This window comes from Watersipora subatra, chromosome 4 (genome assembly GCF_963576615.1).
Source record: "Watersipora subatra chromosome 4, tzWatSuba1.1, whole genome shotgun sequence".
In the NCBI taxonomy this organism is placed as follows: Eukaryota; Metazoa; Bryozoa; class Gymnolaemata; order Cheilostomatida; family Watersiporidae; genus Watersipora; species Watersipora subatra.
This window is the reverse complement of record NC_088711.1, coordinates 28,259,100-28,274,683: the sequence shown is the minus strand read 5'-3', so window position 1 is coordinate 28,274,683 and position 15,584 is coordinate 28,259,100. Positions and strand designations below refer to the sequence as shown.

The 15,584-nt window shown below is 35.8% G+C and overlaps 1 protein-coding gene across 1 annotated transcript; it reads right to left on the bottom strand.

Moving 5' to 3' along the window:
• Positions 1–315: 315 nt before the first annotated feature.
• LOC137393783 (alpha-L-fucosidase-like) lies at positions 316–13,670 on the bottom strand. The gene is made up of 8 exons (XM_068080476.1): positions 13,192–13,670; positions 9,485–9,591; positions 9,251–9,378; positions 5,679–5,809; positions 5,441–5,540; positions 4,618–4,748; positions 3,939–4,109; positions 316–1,255 (listed from the first exon to the last, which is right to left on the bottom strand). The coding sequence occupies exons 1-8, from the start codon at positions 13,575–13,577 to the stop codon at positions 979–981; spliced, it is 1,431 nt and encodes a 476-aa protein (XP_067936577.1). The 5' UTR covers positions 13,578–13,670; the 3' UTR covers positions 316–978.
• Positions 13,671–15,584: the final 1,914 nt, after the last annotated feature.

Below are 15,584 nucleotides of genomic sequence, written 5' to 3'. Positions count from 1 at the left end.
GGATTTTACTAAAGTGCAAAGAAATAATTTCTCATTTTATATTGTCAAACAATTTTTGGTTTCGTAAAGGTTTCACTATAATACGAGTAATGTCTGTATGTCCAAAGCCACGTTAAGCGCCTTAAGAAAAGCTACTTCGCACAGAAATCGAATTCGGATACGTGCTGTATTCGGATTTACTGACCACTGACCACTAAGCGCTAACCACTACACCACTCGACCACCTTGCCCCTTCACTAATTAATTATGCACATATACAAATTACTCATTAGATCTCTATGGGTGCACCTGACTGCCAAGTGTACTAGTTGTCTATAATAGTGCGCAACAATTTATTATCAGGAACCTCATGTAATATACAAACACCTCGTTTAAAGATAAATTAAATCTAAAAGATGTCATGGATGTATGTTATCAATACAAAAGCATTTACACCATTCGTAGGAGATGCAAACTATTGAGCTTACTATAACTTGAACATCAAATCATTATTAACTGTCAGTGTACATAATTGAACACATCTACTGCATGCGCTGCAATAGAAGTAAATAGAATAGACACCCAGTGAACAACCAAGTACTGCAGATAGATAAGCAAAGATCAGTCTGTCTACTACCACATCATTTGAGATTCAGATTGTTTGTGTATTAAAACATTTGACAGCAGATCTTTACTAAAACAAATTGATAAAATTTCATGATATAAAAGTGACAATAATGTTCAACAGAAGTCTAGATGGTAAAAGTTGATACAAATGGATAGTAAATATAATTGTAGTCCGTTGTGCACCATAGCTGGGCGAGCTTATTATAACACGATTATTATAGCACGGTTATTATAACACAGTTATTATAACACAATTAGCACATTATTAATAACACTATAAATATAATGTTGTTGTGATTAAGAAGACTTCCCGTCACCTCGTCCTTCATGCTCTAAAAGCATGCAACACTGGATAGGGCACATAACGTGCAATTAGTTACCAAGGTTGTCTAGTTTAAGTACCCAGGCATAGAATGAAGGTAACTTGTTTGGTGGAATGTAAGGAAACTTGACTACCAGACCAGCTCCATCTCTCCTTCTGCTGTACTCAAAGTGCTGATTAACATCTGAGTATCCAAGCATGCTAATAGTTGTAGTAGGGGTGGCTATGGGGGAGCCCAGCGTGAGTTTATTGTTCTCAGGCCATTCGAGTATAAATGCATAGACACTGTATCCACTTGATGAACTGTTTGACTTTTTCTGTGTGTACCTATGAAAACGAATACAACTGAAGCATTGAATAATATTCAAGCACAGGATCAATGTACAGTCGACGCTCCTACAGCGTAAACAATTCCTTCCAGGAGGTTGTACATTATAGGGATTTTACGCTATACAAACAGTAAAATACACGTAAATTGCTTAATACATTCCAAGATCTCTCCAAACTTACCACTTCAGTCTTTTAAAAAGAAAAAAGACTACATTTACCTTTTTAATTAAACAACCATACCTAATTGTAGTATTATTAGTTTGTATCGACAACTTATATCTTTTCTCTTATCACTTTCACTCGGTTCTTAGCACTCATCGATATGTTTGTTACAGTCCACAGCCAAAACTGGCTTGTTATGTGCACAGAACAGAGGTTTTGCGCGCCAATCCATTGTAAGCTGCGTTCAGATTACTGCAATCATGCTATCAAATAATATGATGATATAAATTTTAAGTTATAATAAGTAAGTTATATAAGTAATATAAGTTTTATAATAATAATAATAATCTATCAAATGCTACAAATATACATGCAAAACAAGTGAAATAAACAAACCATAATTATAAAACATGCAGGAGCAAATATTAGCATCATTTGTTGGTCAGTTGTGTTTTGATTGTTGCTTCTGACACCATTTCACATTCATCTGCTTGTTCAATATCTTCCATGATGTCCTTTGACCACAATTTGTCTTCTGCACAGTTTAAGTAGTCAATACTAGTGTCCCAACCATTTTTGGACATAGCCAAACTTTTTACGCGATGCCATTTTGAAGAAAAACTGCTAGCGCAAATAAAGAGAAACCGCTTGTAATCAAAATGGCTTCAGATGGTAGTAGCACATTTTCCATTGTAAAAGCAAAAACTTTCCCCCCACATACATTGAAGTATCAAGATCGCGTTAAAAAGGAACTACTATTAGCCTGATACAGTTACTTATTATTTCTATGGTGATGCAATCAAAGTTTCTAATGAAAAACCTCAAGACGTGGAAAATGGACTTTGATACGAACAGACACAGTGAAAGAAGTAATTGTTATCGATGTAATCAAGTCACTATTATTCACGAAATTATCAAGACACTTTTCTGCTGATCACTTGCTATTTTGGGTTTGTAAAGGTTAAAAATGTCAAATAGTGTTGGTTAAATGACAGTGGCATTCCAATAAAGGTGGCATTCCAATAAGGTGGCATTCCAATACAGGTGGCATTCCAATACAGGTGGCATTCCAATAAGGTGGCATTCCAATAAAGGTGGCATTCCAATAAAGGTGGCATTCCAATAAAGGTGGCATTCAAATAGAGGTGGCGTTTAAATACAGGTAGCCTTCAAATACAGGTTATGTTCAAATACAGGTAGCGTTCAAATATGGGTGGTGTTCAAATACAGGTAGCATTCAAATACAAGTTTCACGGTACATTACACAGCTACTTATTAACTGTGCTTTATCGACAGATCTGACAATGTCTCACAGTGACGTAGACCGCCAGGGTACTAGTACATATATAATAAAGATAACTATACATACATGTTCTTCTCTCTCAAAAGCAACAAGAGGGAAAGGGATATTTTAAAGGCTAAGCACGAGATGGGTGTTAGCCAAATCGAATTTGAGAACTTTTTCCGACACATAATCCGAAATTTTTTATATCATACAAAGCAAAAACTTTACATAAATTCTTTATGTTATGTGAAATTTATGCCATAATAGCAGGCGTTATAGGAGCATCTATTGTATTTAAAAATGAGATGTTCTCAACAGATATTGCAAGAAACAGAAATACAGTCAAACCTCGATAATACGAAATCAATCCTGATCTTTGCTATTTATGTTAAAACCATTATACATGATTATCATGTTATAATAAAGAAAGATTTCTGTCAGTACTTAGTCTTAAATACAAGTAAACAAAGTGTGGTTTCGGCAATGCATGGGTACGGTTGCGAAGGGATGAAAATTTGTGACATGATTCATTTAAACTTAGATATACTAAATATTTAAATCAACTTCATTTATACATTTTTATTACTTGAGCATTCCTTTTTGATTTTCATCAAATTTTTTACTTTTCACTTACAAAATCTTTAGACATTGGAATTACGTTTAGTAAAAAGAAGTTCATTTCTTGCCCTGCATTTTGGTCACCAAATATGCATATAGAGCGGATATTCCATCGAGGTTTTACTGTATATTTCAAAGAGTAAAAATGGCTGAAAAAATTATATAAAATTTAATTTGCTTTTCATAAATTTCCTGATTTTAGGGTGGTTCTGCTAGCCTCGGTTTATATGCGAGATAGTCTTATATGCAGGGACATAGGGTATTTACTGTGAAACCTCTAATTGAACTTCCCCTTTATTGGAACGCCAGCCTCTATTTGACCGCTTACTATAGGGGAAGGGTAGAAAAATATAGCATCATGGCATTCAAATAGAGGTTGTATGGTAATTTCCTTTTAGCTTTTAGTTAAATCTTACCAGACATTTCCATCTATTTTGTTACTAATTTTCAATATGTACATATTTTTTATAAAATTTTGACGATTTTCACCAGGGGATGTTTGCATTGTATTACAGTGGTCTCTATACCCCTACATACAAATTTTTCACCACACGATGCAAACCTTGGAACGAATAAACATCAAAAACCTGAGGGTGCGCTGTAGTTAAATCTTACCAGACATTTCCAGACACTGTATCATTCTGATATCTCCAGGGTGAACTAGCATATACCCCTTCTCCATTGACTTTAAGCCACGCCCCCATCTGTCTCAGCCTCTCCTCAAATATTGGTAGAATTCTACCATCATGAGTTGGTCCAACATTGAGCACATAGTTTCCTCCACAGCTAGAGCGAAGTGCATAAAATACTTTGAAAAAGCCTAAATGAACAATGATACACGATATTATAACAAGACCTATGACAAGCATCAGGATCTTTGATATGCACAGTAAAGTTTTTAAATATTGAATTATCGTGTTAAAAATCTGTTACAGTATTTATGGCGAGTCAAGTAATCTAGAATCTTTTAGGCCTTTGGCATTCACTAACAGGTGATTGCACAGCACAACCAATTCACCAACTAATCTTCAAGTTATCAGGCAACAATACCATGTGTGATGACAATGACTATTACAAGCAGCCTAAAAACTAATTTCAGAATTTGTGACAGTTTTATTACTGCCTAAAAGTTGCTTGCTCATACAAAATTCACCCAAAAGCTCCACTAACTAAAAGTATCTCATCTTAGTTTCAGTACCTGGTAGCACGCACTTTTTTCATTCAGAAATTGTTACCTAATTTTATGTCTCCTAGCCTGAGTATGTATCAGTTTCTAACAAATTAGCCATAGTACCTAATAGTCTGAGCTATCTTGGAGAGAATGCTATGTATATCTTGATAATCACTCAGGTCCTTGTTCCTAGCATAGCCCCAGGTACTCTTCTGCGCGGTATCACAATTCTCCCACTTCCTCTTCTGTAGTACCTGCACAAGAACACAGAACATATCTTAGTTTTTAAATCAGCACTCTCTACCAGAAAGTGCTGCAAAAATTCCAAGCTTTATTCAGCAAGCAAGTTGAAACGCTGTGTACCGCTCGCTAAGAACAAAACTTGTTTAACAATAAATAACTTCTTTTTGTCGACCAATACCGGAAACGTATATTAGCCAATGAAACTTGCCGTCTTTGGAAATCAAAAAGTGATTCCTATTCATTCACTTGTTGCCTGTTGTCAATAAATATGGTGTGAAAGTATTCTAGCTTCCTCAATTTGAATTTTTTGTTGTTTCAATTATTTCATACTTCATATAAAACATTAACTTGTTGGCTATGATGAAATGAACAGAAGCAACGTTTTCTACGAGTAATCACAGTATGAGAGGTAACTCTGACTGCTCGGGCAGATTTACTTTCTATTCTTTTTCATTTTGTTTACTAGTTATAAGGTATGCCTGGTTCGAAGGATGAAACTTGAAAATGTTGGAAAGAGATCTGGGAGCATAAAACAAGTCAGAACACCATGAGGTCGATTAACAAAAAGATATTGCATTCCAAGTTAAATTTAAACATCTAACTTAATGCTTTATTTATTTTGAGAAGGAAGCTTTGGTAGAGATGTTATTGATAAAAGATTGCAGTCAAATTCTAAACACTTGACCAAGGCACCAGGACCTACCTTCGGATTATAATGATCAGTGCATGTTAAATATCCACCATGGGCGCAGGTCGTGTCCATTCCCCAGCGATCATTTACCACGATATGGTCTCTCACAGGACTGTAACAAATGTTATAGATTAATGCAAGAACGAATGCTCTGTTAACTAGCAGTGGTTTCGAATAGAAATACTCTTGATGAACAACTTATCTCCTATATGCTTCTTGTCATGAAGCACTTGCTGTAGACTGACAATACCTGTAGTTATAGAGCCATGCTAAGAATTGTTTTGACTCAAAATAGTCTGTAGGAGCTGGGGTATCATCAGACCAGAGCAAGTCTGGTTGGAAAGTGTTTATTAATTCCTTCACTTCTGGTATCATCTTCCCCTGAGAAAATGTATAAAATCACGGAATAGAGATGAGTGAGAAATGTTCAAAACAAGTACAGTAAACGCCTCTACATCATAAATAATTCGTTCCGAAATATTTACGTTGTATAGATTTTAGGATGCACGAAGCGTAACATACATGCGAATAACCTAATTCGTTCCAAGATCTTTCTAAACTCACCTCTTCAGCACTTAAAAAAATTGTTAAGTTTTTAATTTAATGGCTGTACAGTAACTGTGATATTACTGGTTTGTATCGACAACTTTTCCTTTTTTATCATTTACACTTGGTTTAGGGTCCATGACTACAGTAATTTTATGTTAAGTTAAGGGCACCGCATACCTTCAATGTCAGTTAAATGTATTTTTATTTTCCTGTACAGCAACATCAGGTTGCATAGAAAAAAAGAAAAATATTGCATGTGCATGTCTAGAATAAAGTAAATGAAAAATATATCAACAATAAGGACAGTGTCTGTCTGTCTGTCCAAAGCCAAGGTTAGAAGTTAGGATAAAGAATACTTTCAGTGAGACTCCAACTCGTGAGATTCAACTTAGTAGACCGACACTCTAAGACCTGCAGACACCTTTAGATATTTCTGAATAATTGTGCGGCAACTTATTCTCTGCACTTTATCAGCAAACCTGATGATCTCTCATGGCACACTAGACTACCCAGAGTGTATACAATAAAGATACCCTCATACATCGTTTTCTCTCCTTGTGCAAGAAGAGAGAAAATAAAATTTCTAAGGCTAACTATAGGATCATTCAAATCGAATTTAAGAACTTGCCATGACTTGACTCTTTATGCTGTATGGAATTTCTTACGTAATGCGATGGCAAAAACTTCACGCAAATTCTTTATGTGCAGTGGAATTTACATAAAAAGTGGTTTACGTTATAGGAGCCTTTACTATAGTGTTTGAGTTATAGGAGCCTTTACTATAGTGTTTGAGTTATAGGAGCCTTTACTATAGTGTTTACGTTATAGGAGCCTTTACTATAGTGTTTGAGTTATAGGAGCCTTTACTATAGTGTTTACGTTATAGGAGCCTTTACTATAGTGTTTACGTTATAGGAGCCTTTACTATAGTGTTTGAGTTATAGGAGCCTTTACTATAGTGTTTACGTTATAGGAGCCTTTACTATAGTGTTTACGTTATAGGAGCCTTTACTATAGTGTTTACGTTATAGGAGCCTTTACTATAGTGTTTACGTTATAGGAGCCTTTACTATAGTGTTTACGTTATAGGAGCCTTTACTATAGTGTTTACGTTATAGGAGCTTTTACTATAGTGTTTACGTTATAGGAGCCTTTACTATAGTGTTTACGTTATAGGAGCCTTTACTATAGTGTTTACGTTATAGGAGCCTTTACTATAGTGTTTACGTTATAGGAGCCTTTACTATAGTGTTTACGTTATAGGAGCCTTTACTATAGTGTTTACGTTATAGGAGCCTTTACTATAGTGTTTACGTTATAGGAGCTTTTACTATAGTGTTTACGTTATAGGAGCCTTTACTATAGTGTTTACGTTATAGGAGCCTTTACTATAGTGTTTACGTTATAGGAGCCTTTACTATAGTGTTTACGTTATAGGAGCCTTTACTATAGTGTTTACGTTATAGGAGCCTTTACTATAGTGTTTACGTTATAGGAGCCTTTACTATAGTGTTTACGTTATAGGAGCCTTTACTATAATTATAGGAGCCTTTACTATAGTGTTTACGTTATAGGAGCCTTTACTATAGTTATAGGAGCCTTTACTATAGTGTTTACGTTATAGGAGCCTTTACTATAGTTATAGGAGCCTTTACTATAGCGTTTGAGTAAAGCTTGAAAAAACTTTTAACGCACATAAACTACATAAGTACTGTTTCAGCTTATTCAGGTTCTTCAATATCTTGGCTTTAAAATGAGCCATTATTTGACATGGTGAGACAGACATTGGTTGGTGTTTATAGGATTTTCCCAGAGCTCTACCGCAGAAATCTTTAATAATATAAGCTCGGAAATTGTGACGTCACAATTTTCATATTCGGAGTTGTGCGCTCTTATCGCTTATTTTATCGCTTACCACTGATATTTATTTATCAACTGCGATAATGACACTGGTGGCATGCGAAGGTAGGACAACTCCAGAGAACCAATGAAGATGGCAAAGGAATCAGTGTCATTGGCTCTCCGTGTACAGATTATTTTTATGATAAATAACTGAGATTCCAAGCACCATACTATATTTTCCCGATGATATTATGCACTAGCCCACTCTTTTTATTGCGATGTTGAGGAGCACCACTGAGGCTAATTAATTTCAAACATTGCGTGATCTCGCAAGACTGCAATCTACATATAGTAAAGGGCCACGCGACTGCAGGTCACAATTTAATCGATGTGATTTCATTACCTTTACCACCATGGATGGTTAACAACCAGGTATGTTGTTAATAGTCATTTCTGTTTTTATTTAATTTTGTTGTAGAAGTCAATTGAAATAAAACAATCGTTGGGATTGACTCACTGCACTCCGGGATTGTTCAAAATAGAGAAGCCTACTGTAAATAACTTGTAAAATAAGCTAGTATCATACACACAATCATTAATTTAACTGTCCAATACACCTGTTTTCTATTTTCCATATACTGTAATTTATTCGAATATATATGATAATATCAATATTGTAATTTTTATATTTTTTTCTTTTTGATATTTAATTACTAATTAGTTATTAATCATTTTTGTATGGGACAAACATTGCCATCATATAAAACGATGTGATAATAATTACTATAAATGTTTTAAATGAACGAAAGGATGAAAAAAGCAAACTCTAACAATCACCCAAAATCTATTAAGCCAAAACATGTGTTTGTATTGGTCGTTTGTTAGCACGACTCCTGGGCATTGTTGATTATCTATAATGCTAGTTTATTATTAGCGCTCTCTGGGTTTAAGAGCACTGATTGTCACAGAAAAGCGCAGCCTCAATGGCAGCGAAAGGATCAACGGTTTAAGGCTAAATGATAATTATGACATCACATTGTGGAAACCACAAACAAGTGTTTTTTTATTGCAGGACATACTTTTTACACCCTGTTTTTCATAGTTCTATTATTCTTTGTGTATTGAATAAAAGCTCATTTGAAAGCCAAGACTCTGATGTACTGAAATATATGATAAAAGTACTTATGTAATTGATGTGCATTAACAGATATCACAATGCTACGGTACTAAATATCAACAAAAAGTATTTTTCATGATTATTGTGCACTTTCTTAGTCTTCAAAAGAATTCTCAGCAGTCTCTGGATTTTCAGCCCTTTTACTCATCAAACCCACTGTAATGTGTGATAAAAGTCATAAAATCAAAAGTTCCGGTCATTACAAAAGTATGTAAGCGTAAGGCTTTATAAGAAAAATTGAACGAACCACTTACATTGACATACAGTTGAGTTGAGAAGTTATTACTTTTGTCCATAAGAAAAAGTGGATTGTGCCAATCAATCATGTTGTGATAGAGACCAAGTCTCATATCAGTTTGACGAACAGCTCCAGCAATTTCAGCTAAACAAACAAAATAAGCTAGAGATTACTTAACTGTGTTACTGCGCACAATAACAGTAAACAAGGTGGTTAGAGCTCTCAAAGTATTAAACAAATTGAATCTGACCTACGATATCTCGCTTTGGTCCAACTTGCATCGAGTTCCAATTGAAAGAATAGTTCGTATTCCAGTTTGAAAAACCCTCACGGTGCTTTGTTACAAAAATCAAGTATCTGAAAAAAATGTAGAATCCCGATAAATATTGTAGGCCTATTGGTGAGACTAAGGATATATATTGTAGGCCTATTGGTGGCATTCACCTATGGCACTCTATATGAAGAGTTAACTCTATTGCGTTTTGCAATAGAGTTAACCTTACGCATGCGCACATTGCGTGTTTCGGTGTGCGCATACACCGGAACGCGGTATACACCACAGCTTGCAACTACGAGTCGATCATGCTAAGCTATAAATTTTTAGCTGCGCTTAGAGGTTTTCACGAATATTCGTCGATTTGGAGGCCTTTGATGAACCAACGATTTGTGGCAAGTAATGATTTTTTTCAAAACCAATTACTAAATTAGTTGAATTTTACTTTGGTTCTTCGGTAAAATGCAATATTTATTTTTTCCATCCTACCGCTTCGTTATTTGTTTTAGTGTGAGAGAGATTTTTAATCATACACGGAGGAACCATGACTACAAAGGTGGTAGATGTCATTCTTCGAAGATCACCATCATTCAGGGAGGTCTTGAAATTAAAAGTGACTGCAGCTGCTAATGAGAAGAATATATATGTTTTAAAAAAGGAACAAAAACGCCTTTACAAGCACTAATTTTTGGCCAACCGGCAGAACTATGCAATAGTAAGCCATGAGGAGGGTTCTGATGATAACTTCCTCACCAGTCATGCAGTAGCGATAGAATCGCCTTTAACATTTACCCACGACAGTGACAGCGATATAGAGCTGCTATTACCAAAATAACGAGTCAGAGAGCACCATTACACGCTACTATTTGCTTATCAAGAGTACCAGTTTAATTTTATTGCTAGACAACCGCCATATGCACTAAACTGTTTATATTTACTCCATTCATCGTTTATAAAATGTTATTTGTATTTGAAATATTATATCTGTACACTCAAGTTTGTAATAAATTCTAATATATCTATACATGAAACAAAATATATAATTTAATCATGTTTGCTGCAGCGATATCAAAGAGTTGTTGTTGATGAAGGGGTCTAGGTTGACTGGTTGCTTCTCTGCCAATATTCCTGCCTTGATGAATATTACTACTTGTCTCTAGTTTTCGTAATCGGAGTAGGTTGTTTCATTCTCAATCTGCAGTAAACACAAAAAAAACATTAATAAGTGCAAAAACGTGCTGTGGTGCAGAAGTGCAAAAACAATAGCTGAAGTATTTAATGAAAGCGATCAGTTTTTAAACAAAAGAATTAACTAATGCAGTTAATTATGGAAAAAACGTATCTGCACTGAAAATCAAATACATACCATAATGTCAAGATCAGAATCATGATCGTCCTCAACTTCGGTATTAGAGATTGATGGAGGTGATTTCAATGTAAAGAGACTAGGAGAGATTTTTTGCGATGACGAAGCCATGCCAAATAACTTGTGAAAACCTTGAATAATTTTGTAAAGTTTGATGCAATGGCAATAAAACTCAAAGCACCAGCGATGATTTCAAAGAAGTTTTGGAACTCGGCTACGTTTAGTGCTTCTGCCTAGCGGCTATTTTTGCGATGACGCCAATATGCATATCTTGTGACAACCTTGAATAATTTTGTAAAGAAATGTGATGCATTGGCAATGGTGTTAGCTCAAAGCCCAGGCAATGATTTTAAAAATGTTTTGGAAATCAACTACGTTTAGTATTTATATTAAAAACTAGCCAGCAGCTAGTTTTTAATTTGATGCAGTAGTTATTCTCCTTTGTGATTAAAAATAGAACTAATTATTCACGGAATTTAATAATTCGCGGAATTGACTGTTTGCGAAATCGCGAATTTTTAAAACCAACGAATATTTCCATCCTGTAGGGTATATTGTAGGCCTATTGGTGAGACTAGGGATATATATTGTAGGCCTATTGGTGAGACTAGGGATATATATTGTAGGCCTATTGGTGAGACTAGGGATATATATTGTAGGCCTATTGGTGAGACTAGGGATATATATTGTAGGCCTATTGGTGAGACTAGGGATATATATATTGTAGGCCTATTGGTGAGACTAGGGATATATATATTGTAGGCCTATTGGTGAGACTAGGGATATATATTGTAGGCCTATTGGTGAGACTAGGGATATACATGTATATTGCTGCAGTAAATAATCATATAAAGGATAATTACTTACGTAATGCTAACAAAGTGTGCTCAGGCATAATGTATAGAGGTAAAAATACAAATAGTTTAAAGAATGTTTGTATATGGCACTTCCAAGGACATAGAAGAAAGGTACATGCAATTGGGGATTATGCAAAGCAACATGGGCCATGAAATCAAGTGTGTTACAAGGCCATTACCAACAACAAGAAAAGCACTCAGCCTGTCCTTTGAAGCCAATGCCAGGAACTGAGTCACAAAAATAAACATGTATGCACTGCCGATAATAAGGTATCCGATAGTAAGGTAGACAGAGAAATCCATCAAGGGATCGGACCTAGCAACTTCCCTAGCACTCCGCCATAAGTTCGATACTGCTAGCTTAGGCCTATATCCTATTGAGAAAAGATGGAGGCTAGGGGGACTCGAAAGTATACGACGGGCACAATGAAAAATATAAAAGCCTATGCAGCCACCATAAACAACGGATACAGCACACTGATGAGGAACCTGACTGGCAAACCAACCCTGTCCATAGCGTCTGCTACCGACAAGTATCGGAGGTTGGCGAACTCCATCAGACAAATATGCAGTTTAACAAAGGTAACCTTACGGCCAATACAGAATAGTCAATCATGGCAGACAGGAGCAAGTGCTTCCAACTAGGCTATTCCAAACACAGATCTATGACACTATAAATGATCTTAGATGCAGACTGTGCAAAGATGCACCCGAGACCATTCTCAGAAAACACGTCCCCCGTGGACGTCCATTGAAGATGAACTTTCTGAGAATCTGCTGGAGAACACAACATCAGTGGATGCAAACAGCTAGCAGGAAATGCATACAGTGAGTGGCATAATCATGTCGCATGTGTAGTGTACAGAAGCCTATGCAATGAGTATGGCCTCAATAAGCCATAACACTAGTGGGAAGCTCTTGATAAGATCAATGACAACGACTGTGCGACTTCCACATCCGAACAGAAAAGCACATCTTGGAAAGCCAGCTAGATATCATGGTGGTTGTGGACTAGGAAAGCAAGATGGCTACTATAATAGAAATAGCAGCACCCAATTAATACAACAAAGCCAGTACAGGAAATTGTGGAAAAATATCTTTCCCTCGGAGAGAGAGATTGAAAAGTGCTGGCATATATAACAACAGCTGTAACTCCAGTAGCCATAGGCGCATTGAGTGCATGAGTACCTACATTACACATCACATAATATGGCTTTAAGTCAAATAACTGCAACTATTAACGCAAGTCAGTTGCAGAAAAGGGCGTTATTGGCATCGGCTAAGAGCTTGAGGCGAGTACCGAAACTCTTAGGTCTCTGGTAGGAGATCCGAGCTTGAGTAGACATGATCACATACGTACACGTACTTGAGTTCACAGGGGTGACGAAACAATTTTTATAGCGCAAACTTAAAGTGGTGCTATAACGCAACGAACATAATATAGTTAAGCAAATGCTCACCTTGCACCAGCATCTTGAAATAGTTTCACCCATTTTGTAGCATCAAAAAGCTCTGCGGTAAATTGGTTGGCGAAATCTCCATAAGTCCACTGAGCTGGATAGTTGCTTTTCATGAAATCATAAAGAAAATCTCCAGGTTTGGAATTCTGCCAACCGGTCCAAAAAGATTCTGCTGTATTTGACTTTCCGCGTAAAGCTGGTACTGAGAAAACTCCCCAATGTACGAAAATACCAATTTTAGCCTCATCATACCAGGACGGAAGTGGTCTAGAATCTAACGATTTCCAATTTGGTTTATAATGGCCGATGTTGTCGTCAGCTTTTGAAGTAACCTCCAGAAATATTACACATAGAAAATATAATACGTTCGTCATTAATTTATTCATAACAATTGATTATGAAAGTCAATCAAGTTTCGCAAATTGTTCGTGCAACTGCCGCTGCTAACCATCCATCGAATGAACTTTGGATTGCTCGCAACTAGCTTGGATTTAAGAAATCGTAAGACCAGTTGGGCTTTTTGTGCGTATAAATCCAAGTCTAAGGTCTTACCCAGAGCCTGAGTTTACGGTTATGCAAGCTCAGCCAATGACGTCATAGCTAGTTAGCTGTGGTGGCGAAAATGCCCCACCTTCAATTTGTAACATATTACTGAGACACCAACTTTTACCCTCCAAAAACCCACTTCCAAAAGTAGCTAAGGTTACTTAACCACAACAATTCCACTTTTTTATTCTTTACTTTGTTGGTAATTTACATACACTTGCATTGAACTGACTTTCTTATTACATCTAGTTGAAAACTTTTATATGTTAGGAGTTGTCCTTTCTTAGATGTTTAAAAAGATAACTCCAAAATTGTATATCAAATAATTTGTAAAATCTGTTTTTGAATAATAATTAATATTTTCATTATTAATAGAATTTACACTTATTTGCTAGTTTAAACCGATGTAGAAGTCATTCAGTCAATATCTATTTTTTTGCACTAGTTCTAAGCTTTAAAAGATGGAAAAAGAAAGTCAGTTCAATGCAAGTGTATGTAAATTTTCTGAATGAACGCCTCCACCGAAAGCGAAGCTTTAAATAAAACGATATTTACAAGATTGTCTAAACTTGTTTATGTTCCACTCAGCCCAGAGTCGTATAGCTTCTCAGAGTCCTGCGAGCAAAACCGAAAACAAACAGCTTGTTATTGAGAGACAATCTACAGCTCAATGACTAATTAGGAGTTACCCTCTTCGTATAGACAACTCCATATATTAGCCATATCATTACACTTACATGTATATGTTTATCTACATTAGCCAATCAGATTATTAGATTAATTAGCTGCTGACTTAACTCTCTTTCTGTTATGCTGCAAAAGCCTGTAGTTGTACAAATAAACACACAATATGTTAATCTGAATATTACACCACTGATTCCTATCATCTCTACTCAGAATGAGTATTCAAAGCAGAAAACTCACTCCCTCAACAGGTTATGGGCCCAGAAGTCGCCTGCACTTTGATGGAGAGATGAAATAATATGCTATATGGAAAACACGCTTTACTAACTATATATACACTACAGATAAAGGCATGTACAAAGCCATACACCTCTTGCTGAAGAAGAAGATGACACAGACTTTGCAGACAAAAACAGGGGAGCATACGCAGAGCTTGTCCAAGTTATTGATGAATGTTCATTACAACTGATTATGAATGATGCCAAAAATGATGGAAAAAAATCTTTGCTATTACTCAGACAACACTATGCTAGTACTGAGAAACCTAGAATTCTTTATCAGCAATTAAGTCCATTAACAAGTTGTAAAAAACTGGCCATAACTCAAACACTAATAGTAGTAGCATTGTGAAATTAATTTTGCAGTAATCCTCATCTTAAGACGCTACTAGCTAGCTAATTTATATAGTTAAAGCAAGAAAGTATCATTTTCTGACATTCTTTTCACAGCCATTTCGTCAATCTTTTTGCATAGAGTACAATATCTGAGTTCATAAATAATTTTTTTTTCTCTACTTCTATACAGTACAACATTGTCTAGACTAAAATGATGTTATAAGCTATACCTAAACATACTAAATAAAGTGTTGTAAATTATTGTCTTGTCGATGACTGGTTGCTGATCTGATGTGTGCTGACTGCTACTTGACTCCAACAAGTCGTAAATCTGGCTGGCTCCTGTAATATTGGTGATATACCTCCGCTTGTGCCTGACACTCTGTAGAGTTGTTTGCCTCACTGAATATCCATTAGTAATTGTTGTAGCCAGTTAGTTTCTTCCATATTAAGTGGTGTTGATCAGTAATAATCATGACTTAGCAACAATTTTAGTTTCATAAGTTTATTATTATAATAGTCAGACAACTCGCGATCCAACTGATGTCC